General features: G+C 35.9%; 2 protein-coding genes and 1 long non-coding RNA gene across 3 annotated transcripts in view; 2 read left to right on the top strand and 1 right to left on the bottom strand.

Moving 5' to 3' along the window:
- Nucleotides 1–9,458: 9,458 nt before the first annotated feature.
- LOC129940329 (uncharacterized) lies at nt 9,459–10,044 on the bottom strand. Its single transcript, XR_008780665.1, has 2 exons — nt 9,669–10,044; nt 9,459–9,605 (listed from the first exon to the last, which is right to left on the bottom strand). It is a non-coding gene; the product is annotated as an uncharacterized LOC129940329 (long non-coding RNA).
- Nucleotides 10,045–15,850: 5,806 nt separating this feature from the next.
- LOC129943304 (protein CREBRF homolog) overlaps nt 15,851–27,873 on the top strand; it is a 141,907-nt gene continuing 129,884 nt past the window's right edge. The window contains exon 1 of the mRNA XM_056052636.1: nt 15,851–16,141. The gene's annotated coding sequence lies outside the window, so the exon portion shown is untranslated. The remainder of the gene's footprint in view (nt 16,142–27,873) is intronic.
- On the top strand, nt 20,566–22,321 carry LOC129943305 (BUD13 homolog). Its single transcript, XM_056052641.1, has one exon. The coding sequence runs from the start codon at nt 20,662–20,664 to the stop codon at nt 22,237–22,239; it is 1,578 nt and encodes a 525-aa protein (XP_055908616.1). The 5' UTR covers nt 20,566–20,661; the 3' UTR covers nt 22,240–22,321.

Below are 27,873 nucleotides of genomic sequence, written 5' to 3'. Positions count from 1 at the left end.
ATATTACACATAAATTGAGGCCATAAGAGCAGTAGTGTTCTATCTGTTTTTGCAACTTTTTTCGCAGGGTATTAGAAAAATGTATTGACTTGTCAATATAAAAAATGTGTATGCCAAAGTGTTCCTAAACGGCGTTTTCAGTGGGCTGGGCGTTAATTTAGATTATTGTTGTGCGTAATGGTAAAGAAAGCAAAAAGGTGGCTAGAAAAGCCAAATGCACAATGGGTTGAAGAGCCCCGTTGCAGCGGCGCGCCGCGCGCCGGCATAATTGTTTTAACGCAAACCTCAAAAGTAATGTTTTAAATTCATAGAAACCTACATATTAGTTAATAAAAAGGTGAAACGTGTCCCAAAAATAAGTTAATTGTAAGATAGATACAATTAAAAGCAGGATTGAACACGTTTTCTATAATTAAAATACTCAAAATGAAGAGTTTTATACTTTTTTTCTACGATCGAAATAAAAACGCAAATATATTGTAAAATATTGTAGGTAAAAATACTTACTTTGAAATAATATTTGTACTGCTTGTTTTTATATTTTCTTTTATATTCACCTTTAAAATTTTTAATACATATAACATTTAATTGAAGAAATGAACTGCATGCTGTACGCCACGAAGTTTTGGAAGTAAATGATGTAAAGCACGTTTCGAAAGCAACCAGACAACGATTTAACCTTAGGACTAAGGCAATTTCAAAGAACTAACATAAAATCACCTTAGGAATAAGGTGATTTTATGGCGTTAACTAGAAATTAGCTTAGGCCTAAGGTAAATTTATGTTAGCTCCTGAGGTAAATTTGCATTATACTGAAGTTAAAGGCTTTATTCATTATAAGGCGCATATTATATAGCTATCATTGAAAAAGCAAAATTGAAATGTTTAAAAGGATTTCTTAGCATGCTATATCGTTTGCCAAAAAATGCGAATTTCGTACCAATCGATCTGAAATCAACAAAATAATTGTTTGCCATTAACAAAAGTTCAGACGTTTAATCGTCCGATAAAATTTGTATGTGAGCCGAATAAAACACGTCTTCTTATGCTTGCGGTCAGGATTCAACTGACTCCTCATCTTTTATTCTTTATTCTTTAATATCCCTACCTACCGGCAGTCAGTTTCCCCTTTTTACATATTCCAGAGTATACCCGTTACAAATTTTGTTTTTTCGTCTTTCTGTTTATTTTTACTACTACAGTTCGGCCATCCTGACATTGTAATCGCCCCGATTTACGCCTAGCCATTATTTCGTTATTTATCCAAGGTTTAATATTGGCCGCTTCCCATACCCCTTCGTAGGGAATTTGAGTTAGTTGGAAACCTTCAACATCTCTTAACAGATACCTATCATTCGGCAGCACTTTTACTATCCTATATGGTCCTTTGAACTTAGGAGCGATTTTCTTACATGCGCCAGGACGTGAGATATAATTCTTGACCATTACATGATCCCACTTCTGAATTTTAATCGTCCGATAAAATTTGTATGTGAGCCGAATAAAACACGTCTTCTTATGCTTGCGGTCAGGATTCAACTGACTCCTCATCTTTTATTCTTTATTCTTTAATATCCCTACCTACCGGCAGTCAGTTTCCCCTTTTTACATATTCCAGAGTATACCCGTTACAAATTTTGTTTTTTCGTCTTTCTGTTTATTTTTACTACTACAGACGGATTTTTTTTTCCGGAAAGATGAAATAGAAAATCCCAATTTAAACAAGGAATTAATGCGGAAGTGACATTTTTTTTCTCAAACAAAATTATTTGACTAATTTCCCATCAATTGGAATAACATTTTCATTCCTGGCCAAAAGAAAACATGCTAAAAATCCATTTAAAAATTCCAATTATGCTTTTTCTATGATAGCTATAATTTTCCCTCCAAAACTCGAATCATTGCTTTTTGCGCTTTTGGTGGGAAAATCACCTTAGGCCCTAGGTAAGATCACCTTAGGCCCTATGTCAAATTTATTTCAGCAAACAAAAATGTACCTAGGGCCTAAGGTGATTTTTCCTCCAAAACTCCAATCATTGCTTTTTGCGCTTTTGGTGGGAAAATCACCTTAGGCCCTAGGTAAAATATAATATATATAAAACAAAGGAACGACACTTTCCTAATTACAACACAAAACAATTCCCGATAATTATGTATAGCGCACTTGCAATTTTTTTTTTTTGTTGACAACAGGCAAAGCGAAAGCCCCACGTTGTGGACGCCAATAAGAAGCAAAACGAAAGTGTGCATCCTTTCTATAATTTGCACACTTTCGTTTTCTCCTTGTGTGGACCACCTGTCACACACTCAATATGTCGTCTTCGTGACTCATCCGTCGCACAATTGTGTATTTTGTGACCGCCCGTCACAAATTTCTAAAATGAATGAAAATGTGGACCCTATGTCACACAACCGCATTACCAACTGAAACCTATTTTGTTTGCTTTTCCTAAATACCATAGGATTCTACTGCACTCTTAAAATATTTTGGAGCCGCAACGACGGAAGGAAGGTTAAAAAAGGAAAAAGGATATGAGATAGGCTAGTGAAACTTATTGTGGTAAATTTTACCGCAACAAGGTTTGTGCTGCTCGCAATTCTTATCTCCGGGGTACTTTATAAAGAGGAAACCACCTACCGACGGCTTTTCATGCAAAACCGCAGATTTACACCTGCACACATACTGCTACTTTGCCAGCCTGCAACGAACGTCCCCAGCCTAAATTATACATTTTACCGAAAGCCGGTTTCGTTAACCTCTCATCACACTTATTAGCCCTTCTGACCTAAGTCACAGGACATTTAGGCCGAACCGGGCAATCTGACAAGAGGGTGTCTAGGCACATGCAGCTCAGGCTTAATCCAATTCCCGCTAGCTCCACGGATGGTGAGGGTTCCTGCTCCCCGCCCTAGACATGGGTTACATTTAAAAAAAAAAAAGCCTGAATACGTCTAACCTAAACTCTTCCTCTACGGCCCGAATTTTGCTTCACAGTCCTTTCTAAACTCTACTGACGCAAATATTTGGTAAGAGGATTTACTAGCTGGCATTTTACTCTCTGAGCTTTCCCTTCCCTTACAACCTACGCTACTGCTAGGCTCGGATTAAACAATGACCCCTTTACCAAACGCGTAGATACGATCTATAATTCACATACGGCAAGTCTGTTAATAAATGTGGGGATATATCTTGATCATATTTTGATATATTGCAATTTCTCGACCGCGAATGCGAAAGCTGCGGATCCGATGAAATCAGGGATGATTAATTAAATTACTCATTGTATGATTGTTCGTTGTTTTTCTGGTGTGAACCAGTGTAGCTTTTTTAATTTCCTATTCTAAGTGTTCGTCTGTTCTTGATCTAATTTCTGCCCGAATCAAAGTATCCATTATTTCATTCAAACTAATCGGTCCAAAGAGCGATTCGTGCTTATCTATTAGTTCCTGCAATTCCTGTCTAAAGTCGTCAGAGAGATCCTCATTAAGAACAACGTTGACTTGTCTTGATAACTTTGCCTTACGGTAGAATCTCAAGCGAGTTAAAGAAACTTAAAATGCAGAGGAATAGAAAATAGGATGACAGGACAGGTGAATGGATCGTATCTAGGTACGGTTGAAACAATTTTTCTTTCATCATCCATAGAATTACGATTTATATAATAAGCCACGACAAAAGTATGTGAAATGCAAGATTTTGATTTAATCTATGAATGGGAAGTGTTTTAGAGTGCCCCGTGTATAATTTAAAGAGATTTGTCAAAGTTTTTTTAAAAAAGTCAATTTGTTTTAACCGTTCCCAAACCAGGGGCGGTTCGGAATAGTCCGAACCACAGTTGTGACAAAACATAAGTTTGTCCACCTTCGGTGCAATCTTCGTGAGCCCAGAGCTTGCATGTGATACATTGCACCCACTTTTCTCGAGATCTGCTCCCTGAATATGGCGACAAGCAAATAAGACAATAGAATTCCTTGTCTTCTGAGGATGTCTCCTGTAGATTTCTAGTTCTTTTAACTTTCGGTTTTTTTTTCTTTTAATCCCATCCAGTCTTATTTTGACTTGTTTAGCTTTGTTCTGCTTAAATTTTGCTGCTTGATGCTCTTTTTCTATTTGGTTTTTCTCTGGGGTGTCGGTGCAGATAGTTGTTTTTTTGTTCTTCGACCTCTATGAGGTTTTCTGGGTAGAGCTTTGGGTAGGGGTCGTACTACGATCTCTGCCTTTGCTGGAGGTGGTAGTGGCAACGTTTCATCAATAGCTAGGATATTAGATATCTAAACCCCACCTTCTATTGCATTTTCAGGAGGTGGCCTATCTGTCACAAATAAGGGTGCGGAACCAAGCTTAGTGAATAAATTGCTATTAAATAGGGAAATTCCAGTTTTGCGAAACCCGGCATAGCCGATTCCACAATTCCTGGAATGTCGTATATCGTCATTGTTTTTCCTGGATGACTTCTCATCCATGCATAACAAGTCGAGTTCACTTGCTTGTGCTTGCAAAAGTCGAGCGAGTTATTATGAATGTGCAAGGAATGGTTGTCAAAAATAAGTAAAACTTTGTGTGAAACAGAAGCATTTGTATGTTTCTTAAAATGATTCAAGTAACAGAGAAATGAATCATCCTACATCGAACCAGAGGGGTTCGCAGCTCCTCGCCACTACTTTGTCTGGTTTTTGCACAGTTGTTATGCCCGTTTCATCGGCATTATAAATGTCTTGAGGCTCAAACTTATCACGGTCCATGACAATGGTCAAATGGTCGTAGAAAGCATTCACGTTATGTTGATTGTAGCTGGTGGAACTTGAGAGACTTGCAGCCTGTGCTGCACGTACAGAAAGTTCGGGGTTCCTTCTCATGAACATACGAAACCACTCTTCACCAACCATCTCCGCCTCATCCCAAGTCTGTGGTCGAGATAAATTGTATTTTTTGTATCTGAAGTCTGCACATCGCACCAAACACTTTGAAAGTTCCCTTTCTTGTTTTTTGGAAAAAAACTTTATTATGTGCATTATAACCCATACCTATATCTTGATTTTCTCCTCCGGCTCCGCATAAATCTTAGAAGCGAATAGTTTCCACTATTCCACTTAGGTGGGCGTCGAGCTCTTGTAGGTCTTCGAGAAGTGGATGCTGTTGGAGTCGATTGCTGATTCTCATCTGGTCAGTCTGGTTGAGGAGAAGTTGCTTCCTGACGTTCATTTATCTCTTCGAATTGTGCTTGGCTTGATTAAGGTAAAGATGGTAAACTATGACTTCTTGGAACCTTGAACCTTGTATCCAAAGAGACAGGAGTATACCTGTCAATGAGATCAAAATAGTTATTAAGTGCATTGTTATACTTGTTACCTATTCTGTTCTTAGCAAAACGAAAACGAAGTTGATAAGTGTGCTTTAATAAGACCTGACAATTGGCAAATGCCAATCATGTCTCATGTTCATCTGACTTTGCAGGCCTTTTAGTTTGCACCTTCTCCTTTTTATACTTTGGCTGTTTGTGGTGTTGCTGCGTCCGCATTTGTCATGGTTGTTTTTCTTCGCTTAAGCTATCGATGGACCTTCAGAAATTCGGTCTGTCACTGATTCTTTTCTGTATTTTTTTTTGGTTGCGAGCTTTGGCTTTGGTTGTGACTGGGACTGTTGCTGCACTCTCCAACTCCTTGTTGATCTAGGTTCCTTTGGATTTTTATTACTTTTGTGGACTGTTGAAACACCTGCAGTAACACCAGCTTTTTGTTTAGTTTTACCCGCAGAAGCACATCTCAAAATATCTTTGTTTAAAGTTTTTGATCTTTCTATTTTTTAAAAAATTTAATTTAACGACTTAATTTCAATTAAAAAACTTTAAGTTTCAATTTAGTATGCCAATCATTTAAAAACTTTCATCAACAATAAAGATAATGATCTTAAATAACCGTGGTTCTGTTCAGTTGACGCAAAAAAACTACATTTTCCATATGGAACGCTTTGCAAAAGAACAAGAAAAAAATAGCGGGATTTTTCGAATTTTTCTTTTTTAATTGTTTTCTGAACATAACATTAAATGAACAACATACCCTATAAAATGTTTGTGTTTCCTTACACTCGAGCTTTACATGTTAATAGATATCTTAAGGCTCAGGTTTTATTTCAACAATTGTTTACCATTCACCAAAGACCAAATGAAAACACAACATCCAAACATTGACATTTAAGTCAATGTTTATGCATTTGATCATCTTTTTAATTCCAAAAAATATACAACACAACAGAACAAACTGTCAAAATAAATTTATATCTTTTGTGTTTCTAGTCGGATATGTGCAGTTTTTGTTTTTACATAAAATTTTAAAAATGTTTGTAATAAAATATAAGTATCTTATCAATTATAACGAAAAACATTAAATGTGCATAAATTTTTGTTATTATTTAGCTAATAAATATATTAAAAAAAAAATAACTAAAAACTAAGAAGGCATTTGTATTAAAAATTTGTATTATAAATTAGGATTTAAAAAATGCATTTGAAATTTATTATTAAATTAACATACACAAATTGTTTTATTAAAACTAAAGCCGTTATGAAAGTTTCAAATATTGATAACAAGAAATAAAATAAAACCAAAATCATGCAAAGATTAACAAATGTTCAAAGTTTCGTCTTTTATTTTTATAGTAAGATTAACATAAGACCAATTAAGGCAAAATAAAAATGTATAGGTAAGTACAATCTTTTTTTAAATTTTTAAACTAGCTTATAATAAGTATAAAAGTTTTTAATACATGTTATAAATCGTATTTATTAGGTCTGTACAGATCACTTTTAAATTGTCCTTGCAAATGTCAATGACATATCGATAATCTGTCAATAAAGCAAGTGATTTGCTTTCTAATGTCACTTCTGGGTAAGCTTTGATTCTTTAACTTCTTTGGATTCTTTTTTATTACAAAACATTTAAAGAATTCTATTTGTTCAATTTAAATGTATCTTACATTTTACAAGAAACGCTGAGCCATATTGCATACAAAGCAATTTATTGTCTCAGTTAAATTTAAACCATTTTTATTAATAGTCACCAATGCAACTGTTACAAGTAGCACTAATTTAATTTAGCTAAATTTATGTCGAGTTGTGTTAAAGTTGCAAAATAATTTGATTTTTCACTAGTTACATAATTCAATTATCAAATTTTATATATATAGACTTTGGCGCAAAATTATAATGGCTGAAACACAAACACGCTTCAGCTTCGGCTTCGTCTGTGTTACGTTTTGCCTGCTTCGATGTTGCTTTGAATGACACTTCCAATATGACATTTCTAAAATGGCACTTCTGTCTTTAGCAGCTGTTATTTTTTCTCAAAATAAAAAAATATGAGATTTGCCCATTGTTTTGTTTTGCAAAATTGAATGTCATTTTTGACAGATCACAAAAATTCCATAAGTTTCTTTTTAGCCCAATCCCCCATTTTGCTTTTTTTCTCCACTCACATGTATTCACCGATAGTGAATTTGAGAGAGTTCAACTCGAATAAAATTTGAGGGTACCGTTCGGGACTCTAGATAATATATTTCCTCTATGTAATAACCAATGGAAATCCCTCCAAAAGCCAATTTATTTTGTTTTTTGTGTTTTTTTACAGCTGTTGAGCTGTCAGACAAAGCAAATGTTCAGAAAATTTGAACTAGAGCTTCCATTTGGAGTCACATTACGTTCTTTTCCTTATGATTGTCAAATGAACCGTGAGGTCGAAGCTTCATTGTGATAGCATGCATTGAATTCCTATGGCTGAACTCGTAAACGTCAGGCGAAGCCGAAGCTGAAGCGTGTTTGTGTTTCAGCCATAAACGATTTAGTAAAGTTTTAGAGCCATTTTAGCCGTTTACTAAGCTTATAAGACGATTTACCTAATTTTAGACAATTATAACATTTTACTATCTCATTTAGTAAAGTTAAAATCGCGGAATGGCTACTTTAATTTTAAGCAAATTATTACGTCCATATGACATCTGCACAATTATTTTTATGAGAGCAGTGGATTGGAATGGTAGACTCAACAGTTGGGAATTCCAATTAATAGGTCCGTTTAAGCGTATTTGCTTTGTTTTTTTTTGACGAACTTTCACTTTTTAGACATGTTTCGGTGCTCGTTTTTTTAATAAAAGGCAAAGGTTTAAATATTTTGGACTTCCTTAGTAAATCTAATTACTAACTAGAATTATATGTTAAACCTGTGTGAACTAGGGCCTCACTCCAGACATCTTAGTCGTTGGACTTTTACCCTTCTGGTTAAGTCTACGTCGCTGTACAGTCCGTACAGGTCGTCGTTTCATCTTCTCCTCCACTCCCCTTCGATGAATACAGGACCGTAGATCGCACGAAGAACTTTTCTCTCGAAACGACCCAAGGTGCTTTTATCCGCTTTTGTCATAGTCCATGTTTCTGCACCGTATAGCAAGACGGGGATGATGAGGGTCTTATGTATCGAAACTTTGATCCCTCGAGATATGACCTTACCACTCAATTGCTTTCTTAGTCCAACGAAACAGCGGTTAGCAAGAGTTGTTCTTCGTTTGATCTCGGTGCTGGTGTTGTTTTCTGCGTTTACAGCGGAGCCTAGGTAGACGAAGTCCTTGACTACCTCAAAGTTACGTCTGTCGATGGTGACGTTTTGACCAAGACGTCGATGTTGTAGGTCCTTTCCGCATCTGCTTCAATACTCACAAAAGCCCCATTGACATGACACTGATTTCTTCCGATTATGTCAATGTCATCAGCATATGCTAGTATTTGGACAGACTTTTGAAATATATTGCCTTTAGTGTTGACGTTCAAGTACGATCTTAAAAAATAGCATGACAGCTCATCACCTTGTCTAAAAAGTTTGGAAAGGATGCCAAAACGAGACATGGCTCTATACAGCTCGTCCCTGTTGATGCTGTCATATGCGGCCTTGAAATCGATGAAAAGATGATACATGTCGATTTGGTGTTCTTAAGTTTTTACTAGGATCTGCCGTAATGTGAATATTTGATCGACCGTGGACTTTCCTGGCCTAAAACTACACTGATCAGGTTGTTGACGATGGGCTTTAGACGTTCACATATTACGGCAGAAAATATTTCATAGGCGATGTTAAGTAGAGTGATTGCTCTATAGTTAGTGCAGTTTAGAAGGTCTCCTTTTTTCAGGATATGACGGATCTGGATAATATTATTATCGATATTATTGGTAAGGATTCGCTCTCCAAACCATATTGCCACCCAAAAGTGAAGTTAAGACAGAAGGAAATCAATACCCATCGCAGCATCAGCATTTTCATTGCTCTTAATCTCCAAACCATATTGCCACCCAAAAGTGATGATCAGCATTATTATGCTCCGAAGAAACAATACGACAGCCAAGTGGGCAGTTGGTGATCATCAGCGGAGCAGTGCAGTGCTATCCCTTGTATTAATATTAATTATTGTAATAGTATTTTAAGAAATAAAGATTTTTTTTATTAAATAAAGAAGAATAAAAATAATTTATATATAATATAAGATAATATATTTCCTATGTGCTCGTTAGGTGAATCAATTTTAATTAGAGTCCCATCGATACATCCGTATACAAATGACATAGCTTTAAAAGAAAACTCAAATGTTGATTTCAAATACATAAGTTTTTAAGGAATATTGTATTTACCTGCAACATTATAAAACCTTTCACAAATTCTTTCGTATTCCTGTGGCCTCCGTACACTTTTTTCAAAAAAAGCATCAACAATAGCCGCACAAACACGATGTACCGATCTAGAAACTGTAGATTTAGATACACCGTGCATATCTGCGATCCCATGATATTGTCCTCCATTTATAAGCCAGTATAAAGCTGTAAGAAATTGCTGCATCGTTGTCATTGAAAAGTCTCATCATTTGTCCTATTATTTCCTCCGCCTTTACACGTTTCAGGCAAAACTTTTTATTTAATTTGAAAGTATCAGAAATTCCATTATTTATACGCGGTCGATAAATGTTTTTTCGTCTACGTATATGTTCCACGAAATGGTCACTTAAATCAATATCGGTGCTACTTTAGTGTAATGACTATTACACCAATAAAACAATTAGGATTTAGTCGAAGACTAATAAATAATATATCTTTTATTAAAATTACTAAAAGGAAAAGTAATATATACTTTACGAAGGCGCACACTGAACTGAGCTAATAAATTTGTCGTGGCAACAGAATCTGCTTTCTCTTTCTTATTTTTGGCGCTGCTACTTTTGTGGCATGTTGATGTGTTGGTAATGTTTGCGACACTGATGGAGTTGCCACATCTACTCCCCCACCAGTGACAATGTCACGATTGTTATTGTCTTTGAAAGAGACTCTTCTTTTTATATTTGAGGATTTTGCTGGAGATGGAGATTTCAATGCTTCTTCGTCTTGTTGCTGCTGTGAGTTTTGAATGAATTCTGGAGATCTTTGAAACTCAAATTGATGCTGCTGGCTCTGGCTCGGTTCTGGTGTTCTTGGAAGCTCGAGTGTTGGCTGCTGGCTGGATTCCTCATTTGGCACATTGATTTCAGTTGGTCTTTCTTCTTGAGCAATAAATGCAGGCTTAAGTCGATCCACTGACACGTTAACATCTTTATTATTCATTCGAATAGTGAAGAGACGGTCCGATAATCTTTCGAGTACCTCGAATGGTCCAGTGTAACGAGGCTCCAATGGCTTTCTTACAGCGTCGGTTCTAAGCAAAACGTGTGAGCATTGATATAGATCCTTAAGAACAAATACACTCTTTTTTATGTGATGTGCCGAAGGAACAGGTCTTAGCAATCGCATATGCTCGCGAAATTTTTCCAAAAAACTTTGAGGATTTGGATTAGGCATGTTTTCGTCTATGAAAAATTCATTTGGAAGTCTGATGGAAGTTCCATAAAGGAAATCAGCTGCAGACGCCTTCAAGTCCTCTTTAAAACACGTTCTCAACCCAAGCAGTACTGTTGGGAGAAGCTCTGTCCATGGCGTTGTTGAGGATGAGTGACACATTAAGGCTGCTTTGAAAGATCTGTGCCAACGTTCAATCATCCCATTTGCCTGTGGATGATACGCTGCTGTGCGAGCACGTTTGGTTCCTGTCAAGTTGGTCAAAGCGTTGAAAAGTGCTGACTCAAATTGTGTCCCTTGATCAGTGGTGATAGTTTTAGGACAACCGAATCTTGCAATCCAATGGGTCCAAAAAGCCGTAGCAACAGTGTCGGCGGTCATTTCCTTCAAAGGAATTGCCTCCGGCCACCTAGAGAATCGATCAATCATAGTGAGGCAGTACCTGTAACCTTGAACCATGGGCAAGACAACTAAATCTAAATGAACATGATCAAAACGACTGTCTGGCATGTCAATATGGTTAGGTTGCAGTTTGTTATGCCGATGAATTTTTGATGTTTGGCATGAAAGACAGTTGCGAGCCCAACTAATGACATCTTTCTTCATAGATGGCCAAACATATTTCAGCTTGATTTGCTGGACTGTTGCTTTTCCACTTGGATGTGAGAGACCATGCACAGACGTGAAAATGCGTTTCCTGAGTTCTTTTGGAACATATGGTCGTATATATCTTGTTGACACATCGCAGTAGATTGGAGATTCAGGTTCAAGGTGGACTATTTGAAGTTTCAGTGAATTTGTTCCTTCAATGAGACTCTTGAGTTCTATATCTTCACGTTGTGCTTCGAAGAGTGTTCTTGCATCTATCTCTATAGGCATAGTAATCTCGTTGATGTTCGAGTGAGCAAGGCGAGAAAATGCATCAGCTACGATGTTTTCGTCGCCTTTAATGTGCACTATGACTGTTTGAAAGGTTGAGATGTAGTCCAGGTACCTGAGTTGTCGTTTACATGATCTATCGGATTTGTTTCCAATGTTTGTGGCCAGAGTTTTGTGGTCGGACTTGATAACAAACTGTCGACTGTCAAGAATATGCTCGAAGTGTTTGATGGAATCGTGTATGGCGAGTAATTCTCGTTCGTAAGCACTGTACTTGATCTCAGTTGGAGCCAGCTTGCGAGAATAAAATCCAAGCGGTTTCCAGATGTTGTCCGTTTTTTGTTCTAAGGCAGCTCCAAGTGCAACGTCAGAAGCGTCTGTAGTCAAGACTAAAGGTGCTGTACAAACTGGGTGAACTAAAAGTGCTGCTTCGCCCAGACTTGCTCTGCATTTATCGAACATTAGTTTTGTTGCTTCTGTCCAAGGTACTTTTCGTTTGTCATTTTTCTTGGAGTTTTTTAGAAATTCGTTGAGTGGAGCTTGTAGATCTGCTGCGTGTGGTATGCAGCGCCTATAATAATTGATGATACCCAAGAATCGCCTTAGTTGACAAATAGTTTCAGGCCGCTCGTAGTTGATAATGGCGGAGACACGCTCTGGCGGTGGTTTGCACCCATCCTTGTTGATAACATAACCAAGAAACTTGACTTCTGCCATTCCGAACTGGCATTTATTGACATTGATGGTTAAAGAATGTTGCCTTAAAATTGTGAAGACAGCTTGAAGGTGCTTAAGATGTTGCTCAGAAGATTCAGACATGATGATAATATCGTCTATATAACAGAATACAAATTGCATACCTCTGAATATGGAGTCCATAAACCTCTGGAATGTTTGTGAGGCATTCCGCAGACCGAAGGGCATGAATAGATATTCAAAGAGGCCAAACGGGGTGCAAACAGCTGTTTTTATAATATCGTCCTCAGCCATCGGAATCTGGTGGTATGCATGAACAAGATCGAGAGTGGAGAAATGAGTTTTTCCGTGGAGTCTCTCCGCAACATCATCAACGTGAGCAATTGGATATCGATCAGGTGTAGTTTGTGCATTTAAACGCCTGTAGTCGCCACAGGCTCGCCAACCACCATTTTTCTTGGCTACCATGTGCAGTGGGCTGGCCCATGGACTTTTGGAGGGTCGGCAGATACCTTTTTCGATGAGAAAATCCAATTCAGTTTTTGCGGCTGTTAGTTTAGCTCCTGAAAGGCGTCTGAAACGACTTGCAACTGGTGGGCCTTTTGTTTCGATATAGTGGCATACAGAAAAGTCGATATTTGTTTTAGGCTGTGTTGAGGTGGTAGTGACATCGATGTACTCTTTGAGTAGGTTTTGGTACTCACCCCTTTGTACTGCTCCAACACTTAAAGTTGATATTCCAAACTCGTTTACCTCTGTCACTTTTCCACTTGTCATGAGATTTGTTGTTGCATCTATAAGACATTTTTGTGTGAGGTCAATGACAAGATGGTAATGCTGGAGGAAATCTGCACCGATTATTGCTGACTGAACATCAGCTAGAATGAAAGACCACTTGAACTCTCTCCGCAGGCCAAGGCTGAGTTTAAGGATGTGATAGCCGAAAGTTTTGATTTCAGTTTTATTAGCTGCGTATAATTTAAGATCTGCACTAACTAGGCGTTGGTTAATTTTTGAGATGGGAATGACTGAAACTACTGATCCAGAATCTATAAGAAAGCGGGTGTTTGCTCCTTTATCGAAAATGTGCAGACGGGGTTCTTTACTGAAGCTGCTGTTGTTGTAGAAGTTGCTGTCGCCAACCGTCTGAACTGACGACAGCTCAGTTAGTTTCCCTGGTTGTTGTTGTTGTTGAAGGAGCACGAACCCTCACATTTTCTTGCATTGTGAGACCATCGCTTGTGATAAAAACATAACTTTTGACCGTCTTTGTCTCTGCTGGAAGAACGACCTCGATTTTGGAACTTGCTTCTAGATCTAGATCTCGGTCGCTCATACCTTTTCATAGCATGTATTTGCTCTGAGAGCTCTTTGACCGTGCGGCAGAGTTCTGTGTAGCTCATATGATCTTCTTGAGATACTGCTTGAATTGACTGCTGCTCGATGCCTGATGATGTAGACTGACTATTATTTGCAGAATCGTACATTTTATCTGCTGCCGTGGCGAGGTCGTCGAGGGAGTAGTTCTCAAAAACTGTAAGAACATTTCTCGTCAATTCCGGTAGTGTTTGCATGAAGCATTCTCTCATGACTTTTGGACCACATTCACCACCAGCAAGGCGTTTCATTTCAGCTAAGATTATTGATGGTTTTTTATCTTTGGAATCTGCACCTTTCAACAAACGCCTTAGTTTAGATTCTGCTGACTCAGCAAACCTGGAAAGGATGCGTTTTTTGAAGACTGTGAACTTGTTTGTTACCGAAGTATCGGTTATTAAATCTTCAGATGCAGTGAGACAATCACCCTCTAGACTTATGAACACTTGCTTAAACTTTTCTTCCTCAGTCGTGATACCTTCCAATTCTAAAGTCATTTCAATTTGACTAAGCCACATTTGAGGTTGAGATGGGTCGAATTTAGTCAGTTTTATGCGACGAATATTCGAACGTGACTGGTGTGCAGGTGGATTGACTTGTGTAGCAGAGTGTTGCGCTGTGGAGTTTTGGTTTTGCAATGTCAAAAGTCTTACCTGTTCTCTAAGCAGTGAGAGTTCAGTGGTCTCTGCTTGCGTTTGATGGGCTATGTCCTCTTGCTCTTGTTTTTCCAGAATTCGACTTATGGTACGAGTGATTGTATCATACTGGCTGTCGATATGATCTCTTTCAATTTCTGCTTCTGCGATTGCCTTGCTTATTTCTTCGTCATCAGTGGTTTCCGTGGATTTTTGCTCAATGGCTGATTGAACAATGTCAAAATCTTTGTAAAGTTGGTCGAGTTTGTTTTTTTTTATTTCGGCCTGGGTAGATAATCTTTCCACGGAAAAAAAAATGAAAATTTTTGTGATTTGTTGTTTGATGTTTCCTCGACTCTTGATCAAAGCGCTAAGGTCCGACATGATGATTTTGAGGTTAAAGCTGAATATAGCCGCCTTTGTATTGCGAAGTTAACCTATATTTTTTAGTAAAATCAAGAAAAATAAAAATGTTCTTTTATTAAAAGATCGGGGTCACCAATTTAGTGTAATGACTATTACACCAATAAAACAATTAGGATTTAGTCGAAGACTAATAAATAATATATCTTTTATTAAAATTACTAAAAGGAAAAGTAATATATACTTTACGAAGGCGCACACTGAACTGAGCTAATAAATTTGTCGTGGCAACAGAATCTGCTTTCTCTTTCTTATTTTTGGCGCTGCTACTTTTGTGGCATGTTGATGTGTTGGTAATGTTTGCGACACTGATGGAGTTGCCACACTACTATGCCTGCGACGACGTAACGAATTCTTAAACTGAATACAATATTCTTATTGCAAATTACAAATTGTAATGAAATCTACACATCATCTTCCTATTGTAAGAAATTTTCACAAACTGAACAAAATTGTAAAAATAATTGATTTGATGGAACACAAACTTAGATACAAAAGAAAATTCATTTCACAAATTTGTAAACTACAAAAAAAAACCTTTTTGTGAAACGCAAATAATGAAATTTCTACAAATTTCCCTTCAATTACAATTTTATAAAACAACTATCTCGTGAAAAAATCAATGTTTTTACATTTTTGTTAAAAAAGCACTTGTAATTTACAATTTGTAAGTTGGTGAAACAGACCACAGGCAGCGCTATTTAATTAGTAGAAGGCTTCACCTAATATGCCCGTTACAAGGTAGTACTATCACGAATATAATATACAATGTTAATACTCAACTTATTCTCATGTTCCATGAGAGTACTATATTTATTCACCTTGATTTCATTGACCGTTAAACATTTAAGAACCACATCTCTATTAACTTTTAAAAATCGATTTTTCCTTAACGTTACGATACGTTTGACAGATATACTCGTTACGTTATGAATAGTCAATCACAATCAAACAAAAAAGAAGTACAAAATACATGTTGACGAGAAAAGCTTATTTTAGTTAAATCAAAACATCTGTTTCTTCTAATTTAGTACGAGTTGAAAACAATAATAAATATTTTTAAGTTCAATCAGAATAAACTCAAACTGAATTAGTGTGTTTATACTGTGTTTCGTTTGTAAAAATAATATCTAAGAAAATTTTAACTTGCAATTGCAATGCAGTGAAAAGTGGAGGTTGTTTTAATTTGCCTTTTGAATAGATATGAAAATTGACACTAAAATTTAGCAAATAAAAGAACGGTATCAACTTAACTTCTATTGGCGTCTTCAGGTAAGTTTAAGACTTCAATATATGTATGTACATATTAAAATACAAAAATTAAGCCTTGAGTTTTGTTTGAATTCATAAATTAGAATAAATTCCATCAACCAAGTATTGTTATTATTTAGGTACCTATTAATAAATCTTGTTTGGGACTTTGGTCAAGTCGTCAACATCTCGTAAAAGTTCTTTGTTTGGAACGGGAGGGAATCATTTATTTTAGTTATGAAATTACGAATGTGTAATCAAAACAGACGACAATAAAACCTGTACAGTTATTTATTGTTATCGTTATAATCGAAAAGTGATGCCAGAACTCATTAAATAATTCCATGTGGACATGTGCGATTTTCCTTTCAAGTTCAGGGGACTAACTGTGTATTTCATTTAAAAAACAAAAATTTCAAAAAACCAATATTTTGCACTCTCTTTTTCAAAAGCGGAAACAAATTTACTACTTTCAAAATGCCAATTCCGAAATTACTTGTGCTTTGTTGGGAAATCTATCCGTGGTATAGTAGGACTTTACACGAATAACGAAAACAATATCCATAGTATGAATAACACCGATAAAAGTTAGAGTGGAATCTTACTATGGATTGTGATCTTATGTGATTTCGTTCTCAAATGTTGGTACGATTTATATTGCATTTGTATTTCGATGGCTGTGTTCATTGAGTAATTGTGCATTTGGATTTATCTATGTGTTTTCCATGTTGATGCTATTTAGTTTGTTAATGAAAATGTACTAACTGGGCTTATTTTGGAAAAGAAAACAATAGAAAAGGTAATTAAGTTTTGCTATGTTTCCAGCAAAGGTTTATCTTAGTTTAGATTAAATAAATTTTCCACCGCACAAGATTTAAAAACGATTAAGTTTGACAGCATTTTCTAAAATGCAAATGGTGTTTCGATGTTTCTTATGAAGTGCAGGTGAGAGAGTTTGATTCGTGTTAAACAATGAAGAACTGAATAGTTCAGCATCATTTAAGAATATGCTACCTACCATGTCCTCTTTTTTTTGGGAAATTTATTAAAACAAAACTTTTTTTTGTACATAAACATGCAAACAAACAAACCAAACCAACTCATCCACACATATTTTTTTTCTCAAATTTTGATCAAGCTCATTTCAACTCGATTCGGGTATATAAAGAATTGAGGCGATCTTGAAGCTCGCTTTAACACTACATATTAATGTAGTTGTCTACGAAAAAACCCCCTCCTTGAAGCAATTGTTAAATGAACCTTTTTTTTATTGAATCAAAATTTCCAAATGATTTCTTACCCTTTTTTCTTGAAAATTGTCCATTTTATTGGTTTTAGATAGTTTTTTTGCTTAGATAATTCTAACATTTGATTTTGACAAAACTTTCTTCTATTTGTGTGTATTTCTTTATAATTATTCTGAAAGATCTTCTTTCAGTTGTACCAATTTTTAAATACAAAAATCTGGCTACTGCGGATCGTTTTGTTGGCAATTTCTCACTGTACTATATATAGATTAACAAAAAAAAACATAATTAATAGAAAACGATATGAGCAAAATGATCGCTACGGCTACGGTTGCATGGCCATATCCTTTTCCTAAATATATTTTCTAGGACCAATTCGTAATATTGTGGCTGTATGTTCTGTTCATAACTCTAATTTTTTAGTTCTTGAAGTCTGTGTCTGTGGATAATAGGAATAAAGCTTTTGTTTCAAGTGGCTCCAAAGAATAAATTATCTTCAAGAAATAATACAGTCATTCAACTTTTCTTGCCCACTTTGGACTTTTTTATCCCTTTTGTGATACTTATCGCTTGTTGAAAATCAATTTTGTTTATCCTAATATCTTTAAATTCCGGTAGTTAAACAATACTAATTTTTTAGCGCACAGACACGTTAAAAATAAACAGGATCACCTTTGGATTTTTCGAGATCTTATTAAAAACATACAGCTCCTCAATATAGTCTAAGATAACGATGATATTTGGTCGTGAAGTCATAACTTCGAATAGATTCTGATCATCTCAAAAAAAGTAAAAACGTAAAATCCTCATATTCGAAACAGTGAATACTTTTGCACTTTTCTCTCTACGTATATTTATGGACTCAACTTTTCGTTATCGGAACACTAACTTTAAGACGTGTTTTTTTGTTTCATTTGATAGATGCATTAATTTCCAAAGTTTACTTTATCAGCACGCAACATGTTTGTGTATACATTTCTTCCTGTTTTGTTTCTATAATAAATAAATTAGGTGGGACAATAGTCCATTAAAAACTAGGGCTCAGTGTCTTACAACTCAGCCATTCCTGGGTGCGAGTAATGTTCTCAGAAATGGAGGGGACCTACAATTTTAAGCCGAATCCGAATGGGTAATTTAAGAAAGCAGTTTTCATAACAATAATTACTCTCGGAGGATTTTTCAATTCCTCTGAAGAGATAGTGACCGTGAAAAAAACTTAAGATGACACAGGCTGGTAGACAATTTTAAGCACTCACCATCACGCCACGGGTACTACTGACAAGTAACAACAATTTACTTCAAGAATTACAATACAAATTGCGAAGAAAAAAACGAAATTGGTAATTTTTAAGTAATTACTAAGTTTCTCGCTAACAAAGCACAAGTTGCAATCAATCTTAAGTTGACATCAAATTTAAGTTGCTAGGTTGTCTCATAGAATTTAATATGTTGTAACCTGGAACACAAACGATTTAAATTAGTGTGTTATTACACTCAGACGTTTTTAGAAAGACGCAAATAAGTGCGAAAGAGAAATCAGGTGAAATAGAAATACTTTAAAAAGTCTCAACCCGCAGAGTTCTGGGTTCAGGATTGTCTTGGATGGTTTTTGACGTTTCCCTTTCTTGCCTTTCTTTGTTTCTTGGCATTGCTTTTTTATTGTTTCTAATGTTTCCGAGAAAACAAATAAATACTCCGCCGGACAAACTCAAGTGGAGCAAAGACCTTATAACCGAATTAAATGAAGGAATGAATGAAAGAGTCAAGCTTTGTAGTTTAAGCTTTGGAATGTTTCACCCGTTGAAACAAAGTGATAGCCAACTTTTCTGTCTCTTAAAATTGTTTTTTTTTTTTAATGAACTACGAAAGCAGGTTAAAAGTTTCTTCATTCATCCTTATATAATTTAAAAACGACAGTTTATTTTTTGATTTTAGTTCATTTGTCAAGAAAATGAAGGATTCTTTCCAGATTTCAATCCTAGTCCTTTTTTTCTTTTGCTTGGGAATTTTCAAAGCGTCCTCACAAAGGTCGAACACATTTAACAACATTTCGGAATTATTATCCGTATTCATAATGTCAATATTTATTGCTGTAGTAAAAAGTGCAGTTTTCTTTAATTATTTTCACACTTTGATTTTTTGGACGAGAACAAAAAATGAAAGAGAAGTGTCAAACACACGCAACTAAAAAACATCCTAGTGTAATAATGTGAGATTGACGGGATGGGTGTTCAAATATGCGAAACACGCAGCATGCAGAAAGTCTGAGTGTAATAACACACTCATTAAATTTCTCACTCTTAAAACTTTTCATTTGCTAGCGATTTACGGTTCTTGAAAAGAAGGAAAATAAACCTAAAGCACTATTCACATGAGCACGACCAACGAATGAACGAATATTCGTCGATTTTGACATTTCTTTAACATGAGAGTTTTTGATTCGTCGCAAATGAACCCAAACAAGAATGATTTGTGATGTTAAGTACGCAAGATTATTTTATTCGTGTGGATAACGTGCAACGTGAATAAAGTTTGACAGTTTATATCAACTACAATTATTTGTTTCGCGACAAATACATTTTATTTCTTAAATTTATTAATATATAATATTGGAAAGTAAAATTATGCATCATAAATCAAATAGAAACTATATTTCTATCATTTTGTTAAAAAATTGTGTAGAAATATGACTTCAAAGGTATATAAACTCACATTTTGTACTTCATTCGTCGTTCGTTAGTCGCGCTCATGTGAATACTGGTTAAGTGAGCTTGCTTTCAAGCTTACATCAGTTACATTAGCGTTAGTCCAAAATACTATCCTATCCAACCCTTCCCTCTTTTCCTAATGCTCACACTGTGTCTTTGGTATATTAAAGGTGTACAAAACACATTTAGTGATCGTTTTTTATAAAAAATAAATACGATAAATGTTTTATTAATTGAATCTAAATGATTTTGCACGTTTTTGGTAAAATAAAAATGTTCAAATTGACTTTTTGTTACAACCGCAGACTACTCGTTGTTGATTTTCTTATCATTGATATTTTCTTGATTAAAATATTTTCAAAACTTCCAACTCTTACAACTAGTAGAAATAAAAGTAAACTTGGCAGCACTAACGATAACAAAGCTGTCAAAAAATCTATCGAATTGTCTTCTTGTGACATTTTACTAATATTGACATTTGTATCTTAGTGCATGCATTGAATTGAACGTTTAACTTTTTTGTTTTTCTTTTCGAAAATTGTGTACATATTTGTTGAGATTATTACATTGAGCTTTATAAAATAAAATGGATAAAACAACTACCAAAATCAGCCAAAAAGAATATTTAAAAAAATATCTATCCGGCGATAAGAAGAAAAAGAAAAAAGATAAAAAACTCAAGACCAAAGCCACAGTAAAAATAATTGACGACGACGTGCATATTAACCAAGACTTGGGAATCGATGAGGAACTCTTATTAACAGGTGAAGATGCTCCACAAATTGTAGGTATAGTTAATGTATCTGGAGAGCCAGCTGAAAGCAAGTGGAAAAGTTTTGGTGGCATTAAGAAGGAAGAGGAATCGGACGATGATCAAAATGAACAAAAGCAAATTGTTGAATTTTCCTTGAGTAAAATGAACGAATTACCTCCAGAAGAAATGGATTCTGACCAATCACCACCCAGAAAAAGTCGTGAAAAAACCAAACACACAAATGAACATAATTCACCAGTAGAGAAGCGTTCAAGGTGGAATTCAGATGTTTCTTCGTCACGAGATCAATCACTACAAAAGAAACGTGCTTTATCTGGTTCCAGAAAAGACTCAGACCAATCCCCACAAAGAAGACGGTCTTCACCACCTCCTTCAAAGAGATATTCAGATAAATCACCATCATCAAAAAGAGATTATAAAGCCCCATCGAGGAGAGATTCTGACCAATCACCTCCACGCAGAAGGTCTCCACCACCTCGTAAAAGGAGAGATTCCGATCAATCTCCACCGAGAAGACAAGAGAGGCAGAGAAAAAATTCTGACCAGTCCCCTAGGAGAAAGACCTCTAATCATTCATCATCGAATCGATTTGAAAATCAAATAAAGAGGGAGAATTCATTGGATCAGTCACCTCCAAGGCGATCAGTCAATGGAAATCCTTTTAAAAAACCAATCAAGACAGAAAAACCCTCTCCGGACAATTCACCGAGAAGACGTTCCTCCGAATCGCCACCTCCAACACACAAAGGCTCGTCATCGAAAATGAGTAAAACTCTAGATGGCAAGCGCGCTGGTCTTCAAAATGCCCAAACTTTAAGAATAGAAACAGAGGAACGTCGTAAAAATGAAGACCGAATGTATAACAAGATGTCGAAAGAAATATCTGGACGGGATGCTGAAGTTCAGGTGCGAAAGACTTCCTATCGTCGCCATCGCAAAGACATCGAAGAAGATCCCGAGATTCAGCGCCAAAAGGCTGAACACGAAGAGAAGAAAAAAGAATTGTACAGTCGCTGGAACAAAGGCGTTAAGCAAATAGAAGCATTCCAAGCTAAGATGTCAGATGACCAATACGAAGGCAGCAAACCATTAGCTAGATATTCAAATGATGCAGACTTAGAAGAAATGCTTCGTCAAAAGGAGCGTGACGATGATCCCATGTTGGAATACATACGAAGCAAGAAAAAAGACCAGCAACTGGCGGCAAATGTCCCAGTTATGCCAAAGTACAAAGGATCATATCCAGATAACAGATTTAGCATACCGCCTGGCTATCGGTGGGACGGAGTGGATAGGTCGAATGGCTACGAAAAGAAATGGTTCGATGTACAGAGCTCGAAACAAGCCGTTGCCGAAGACGCCTACTTGTACAGCGTAGAAGATATGTAAAAAAGAGAACTTCAAATATGAATTTTGTAAATAGATGTGCAAACAATTTTTACAATAAATATGAACTGCTTTTTTTGGATAATTTATTTATTTTTATTCACCCTTATTCCGATAGGCGTTTTATTTAAACGTCAATTGTCGTTTTACCGGTGTTACTTAAGTCGTAATCCGTAACTAAAACGACAGCATTTCTCAAGATCTTACATTCAACAATATGATGAAAATTGTGTTTGAGTTTTGATTAGAATTGTTTTCAAATACAATCAATACAGACATGTTTAGTGTGGCAAGCTATTTTTTGTGGAGCAGCAGTGACGATGAAGATGAGGAAAATTGAACGAAAAATGTATTGCTTCCGTGGAGCAAATCCATTAGATTAACCGGATTCAAAGTACGTTATAAGTTATACATTTTAGTTTAAAATTAGATTTAAAATTATTCTCTGAGCAAAGAAGCCTTCAAATACATTTTGAGTTGAGATCAAAAGTGACTCTCCTCAGCAACGTTTAGTCGCAGTTCCAAAGATCCTGAAGCTAGCTGCTAACTGCAGATTTTTCACGGAAGGAAGCTACCAAAAACGAGTTGGAAAAGACTTTAATCTAAGAATATAACTTAAGTTAAATACTTAATTAAATGTAAATGTTAAACTACTTGCTCTGGGTTAAAATGGAGTTCTCGGAACCAGAAAAAAGATCTAAACATGAAAATAATTTGTTTGTTATAAACGAAATTTTCTCACTTCCTGCCATTCTTTAACGGTCGTCCAATAGAATCCAAATCCTCTGCCAAAGATGAGCATTCCTATTTGTGATTCAAAAGGCATTTCTCTTGAAATTTTTGGCAAGTTGTTCATTTTGCTCTAACAAGTCTTTTCTACCTGTCGTTGACTTCTTACTTTAAAACTAAATACAATTTTTTTAAATTATGAAATCAAAAACTAAACGTTATAGCCGTTAGCCAATACCAACACAAATTTTACTTGCGACATATAGCAATTATATGGCAAGTTTTGCATTCGTAAAAAAATTCGAACTAAAAATATAAATCAAACATGATTTTACGATGGTAGAGAAGTCGAAAAAAGGTGGTCCCGCGATTTCGTCCGGTCGGTCGTGTCTGTATGTTCACGCTCCTGCAGCTGCAGACTAAACCATTGGGTCGATTGAGTTCAAACTTGGAAGTTAAGGTTTTCAGCAGTTTCAAGTTAGGCGTTTTTTTCATTTTTTTTAAGATCAAAACTAACAGTGGCCCCAAACAATTTTTTTGGTCAAAAAACGATAATTCAAATTTTCTCAAAAACAAACCGATAGATTTGTTTAAAATTTTCTCTAAATTTTATTTTTTAACATGGCTTCTTTAAGTAAGAAGAACATATTTTTGTATTGCTTCGGTAAGGTATCGCTCATAGAACTGTTATATTGTTTCTTAACTTTCTTTTTTTATTGAACGAGCTCTTATATTGCCTTAAGTTTCAACAATTATGGAAACAAAATCTTGATTGATATAGTTTGTGGTTCAAAACATTTTCAAATTTGTCCTGTTTATTTAAATTATAATAATTGGAGCTCAGAATATGATGAGCTACAAAACTTTTAAGTAAACAGTAATTTGGAAAACCTCATGATTGTTGGTGATCTCAATGGTCGTATTAGCACTTTTCAAAACTCTCAGCTTCAGAACGATGGGAGGTTTTTCTCAATGAGAAACTCACTAGATGAACGTCATAACGGTTACGGAAAGTTACTGTTAGAAATGTCTGAAGATTTTGGTTTTTTTTTTTGTATTGAATGGGGTTACGAACGAAGATTCTAGTGGTAACTATACATTTATATCAACCCACGGATGCTCTGTTATAGATTTGTGCGTAGTGAGGGAAGATTGGCTCAATTAAATCAAAAGTTTTGGAGTACACCCAGCGAACTTTTCTAATTATTTACCAATATCTCATTTGAGTTCTTTTAAGAAAATAATAATAGAGAAGTTGAAGAATATCCAATTAGCAATATATTAAGATGGGTTGAAAACAAGGCTGGTGTGTATAGACGAAACTTAAGTCCTATGCTGATGGTCTGTTATCAGAATGTATAGAATCTGTTACAGTTTCTATTTTTGAACTTATAAGACAATCAGCAAAACACAGAAATCGTCCTACAACACTGATGCTAAAATCGAAGTGGTATGACGATGAATGTTAGAAATGTAGGGAAAAGTCTTACACTTGCCTTAAATTGTTTAGACAATCCAACAACGAAACTCACAGAGGAAATCACCTTGAACAGAATAAAATACTCGTATATAAAGATTTGCCAGGCGTTTTATCGACAAAAAGAAGCCCCTATACACTTTTTTCGTGGATTTTAAAGCTACTTTTGATACCATCAACAGAAGATGACTTTTATATAAGCTAGCAGTTATTGGTCTTTCAACCAAATTTATTCGGATTTATGAAAAACTTTTATGAAACACGTCTGCAATGGTTTGTAATGAACAATGGTATATCCATGTATGTCAAAATCCTTTAAAACCGAAAAAGGTGTTTCACAAGGCTGTATATTGAATCCGCTGATAGTCGCTCTTTTTATCAATGATATTGAAAATAAATTACCTAGAGGCGTCAAATATGGCGATTTATCTTTGAACATTTTGCTCCATGCTGATGACCTGGTGGTGTTCTCTGATAACCCAATGGCATTGTAGCTTCAGATAAATAAACTTAAACAATATTGAGATTCGTGGGATCTCAAATTCAACATTTCTAAATCTAAAATTATGATTTTTAAACCTCAAAACCGTTCAGATAATAACGTACGAAATTGGACATTATACAGCAGCACTATGAAGTTGTCAAAGTATAAATATCTCGGTTTTACTATCACTCATAATTTGAACATCAAAAATCATATCAAAGAAAAACTGGTACTAGTCAAATCAGCTATAAACTCGATGTGGTCAGATTTTTTTTTCAAGAAGTTTCGTGGACCCTACATCGAAATTTAAGGTTTTTGAGGCTACCTTGAACAGTTGCTTTTTTATGGGAATCAAGTGTATGGATACCAATGTCTAGAGGATATGGAAGTATTTCAAAGCATTTCAGGGCTTCCGCAAATATATATATATTAGAAGTTTAACGGCCATAGCAGACTACCTTATTAAAGTTATATTATAGCCCTGATAATAATATGCACAAGCAAACCCTGCTTATATAACTCCATTGTGGATATTCCCCTTTTAGAAATTGGCATGCTCTTGCCATAGCACTTAATTTAGCAATGAATCTATGTAAATGCAAACAACAAAGAAGAATGGAGAAATACTTTTTACAAATGCATTGCGATGGTTGATGAGGAAATGTACCTACAAAACTAGTCTCGAAAGGGGTAGGGAATCACTTTCTAGAACAATCTATAGCCGTCTTTGACATTTGGTGATTATAATTATTTCTGTGAGGATCTTTCTGCTTTCGATATAAGTTTAATATTCAAAATACGGACTGAAACCCTTGAGCTCAACTACAGGCCACATAGAACTGACATAGATGCAATTTGTTCACTCTGCAACTCAACCCAAAACGAAGATGTTTACCATTTTTTAGCAAGTTGTCCTTTTTACAAGAAATCCGAAGACTTCATTTTGATAAAAGCTTCTTTTTTTTGGAAGAATGTCTACGAGTTTTGAACGGGGAGTATGGTTGGAAATTGCTGGTACACTATGTCTCCCATGCAAATAATTACATACATTCGTATGTTTTAAAGTATCTTACTTACTTACTTATGGTGGTGCTACAGTCCTGTGTGAACTATTGCTCCCCCTCACAAACTTCTCCCTCTAGCTCGGTCCTTAGCTAGAAGTCTCCAGTTTAGCGCTTCAAGTTGGGTGAGGACACTTTCCACTTGTGCGCGCCACCTGATCCGCGGTCTTCCTCTACTGCGTTGTCCTGTGGGTGTGGATTCGAAGACTTTCCGGGCCGGAGCATTGGTTTCTATGCGCTCTACGTGACCCAGCCATCTTAGTCGTTGGGCTTTTACCCTTCTGGCTAAGTCTACGTCGCTGTATAGTCCGTACAGCTCCTCGTTCCATCTTCTCCTCCACTCCCCTTCGAAGCATACGGGACCGTCGATCACACGAAGAACTTTTCTCTCGAACCGACCCAAGGTGCTTTCATCCGCTTTTGCCATGGTCCATGCTTCTGCACCGTATAGCAGGACGGGGTTGATAAGGGTCTTATATAGCAACACTTTGGTCCCTCGAAAAAGGACTTTACCACTCAATTGATTTCTCAGCCCAAAGAAACAGCGGTTAGAAAGAGTTATTCAACGTTTAATCTCCGCGCTGGTGTTGTTTTCTGCGTTTACACCGGAGCCTCGGTAGACGAAGTCCTTGGCTACCTCAAAGTTACGTCTGTCGATGGTGACATTTTGACCAAGACGTTGATGTTGTATGTCCTTTCTTGACGACAGCATGTACTTTCTTGTGCCCTCATTAACCGTTAAACCCATTTTTGCAGCCTCGGCCTCAATACTCACAAAAGCCCCATTGACATCACGCTGAGTTCTTCCGATTATGTCAATGTCATCAGCATATGCCAGTAATTGGACAGACTTTTGAAAGATAGTGCCTCTAGTGTTGACGTGTGAGCTCTGCACTATTCTTTCAAGCACGATGTTAAAAAAATCACATGACAGCGAGTTAAGATCCTCATTTGATGATTAATCATCACAGTAAGCCTTAAACATAAACGATACAATTCAAAGTATCAAATTACTATTTCAGTTCAGTTCCCGATAGACATAAACATCCTATCGGAAGAACTTTAAATCTTTTTATTATAAATCCATGGGAACTGCATGGTAAGCAATATATCGTCATCTCGAAAGTGACATTGAATGTGATTGGCTATCGATCACATTATATTAATAAGAAATCATGACTGTATCCATCAGATCGGTCATGAAAGATATATTTTAAGTTCAGTTATAATACGGCACTAAAAGCAAGAACATATAGTTCTCAAGCTTTATTATACTCAAAAATAAAAATATTCTTTTTTAAAAATTCAAATACTGAGTTAGAATATTAATTCAGCGCATCACCATCTTTGATCAGGCTCTTTTTGATTTCATAAAGCATTCCCCCACTTGCCCTTCCGAAACGGCTACTTCGCGTTGCTGGTCTCCAATATGTGTGGAAGTCTTTGAAGTATTTATTTAACTGATTTATTTTATCGTCTTGTAAGTGTCTTTCTATAAGTACAAATATCTCGTGTGATGTTACATAACTGATTCATTTTGGCTATCCCACTTGAACCATTTAACCCCGATACTCATCTTCTCATTAAGCACGCTTACTTTATGTTTTCGGCTTCTTTATACATTTTTTCCCTCTATTAAGAAATATAGCAGTACTAGCTAGGTGTTTTGAGCGCTTAAAGACTTCATTTACAAAATCGGCATTTTCAAAATCCGCGCCTACTGTCATCTTGCCATCTCTCTCGTTAATATTTTTAGTTGAGCGCACTTTTACCTCCGAAGGCATTTTGATTATTTCTTCACACACTCTCTTAATTTCTTCGGGCGCAGAGGTTTGAGCTTGAATTCCCTTAAATATTATATTTTAGTTTTTTATTTGATCCTTCAA

The sequence above is a fragment of the Eupeodes corollae genome, chromosome 1 (genome assembly GCF_945859685.1).
Source record: "Eupeodes corollae chromosome 1, idEupCoro1.1, whole genome shotgun sequence".
NCBI lineage: Eukaryota > Metazoa > Arthropoda > Insecta > Diptera > Syrphidae > Eupeodes > Eupeodes corollae.
This window is presented reverse-complemented; position numbering and strand designations above follow the sequence as displayed.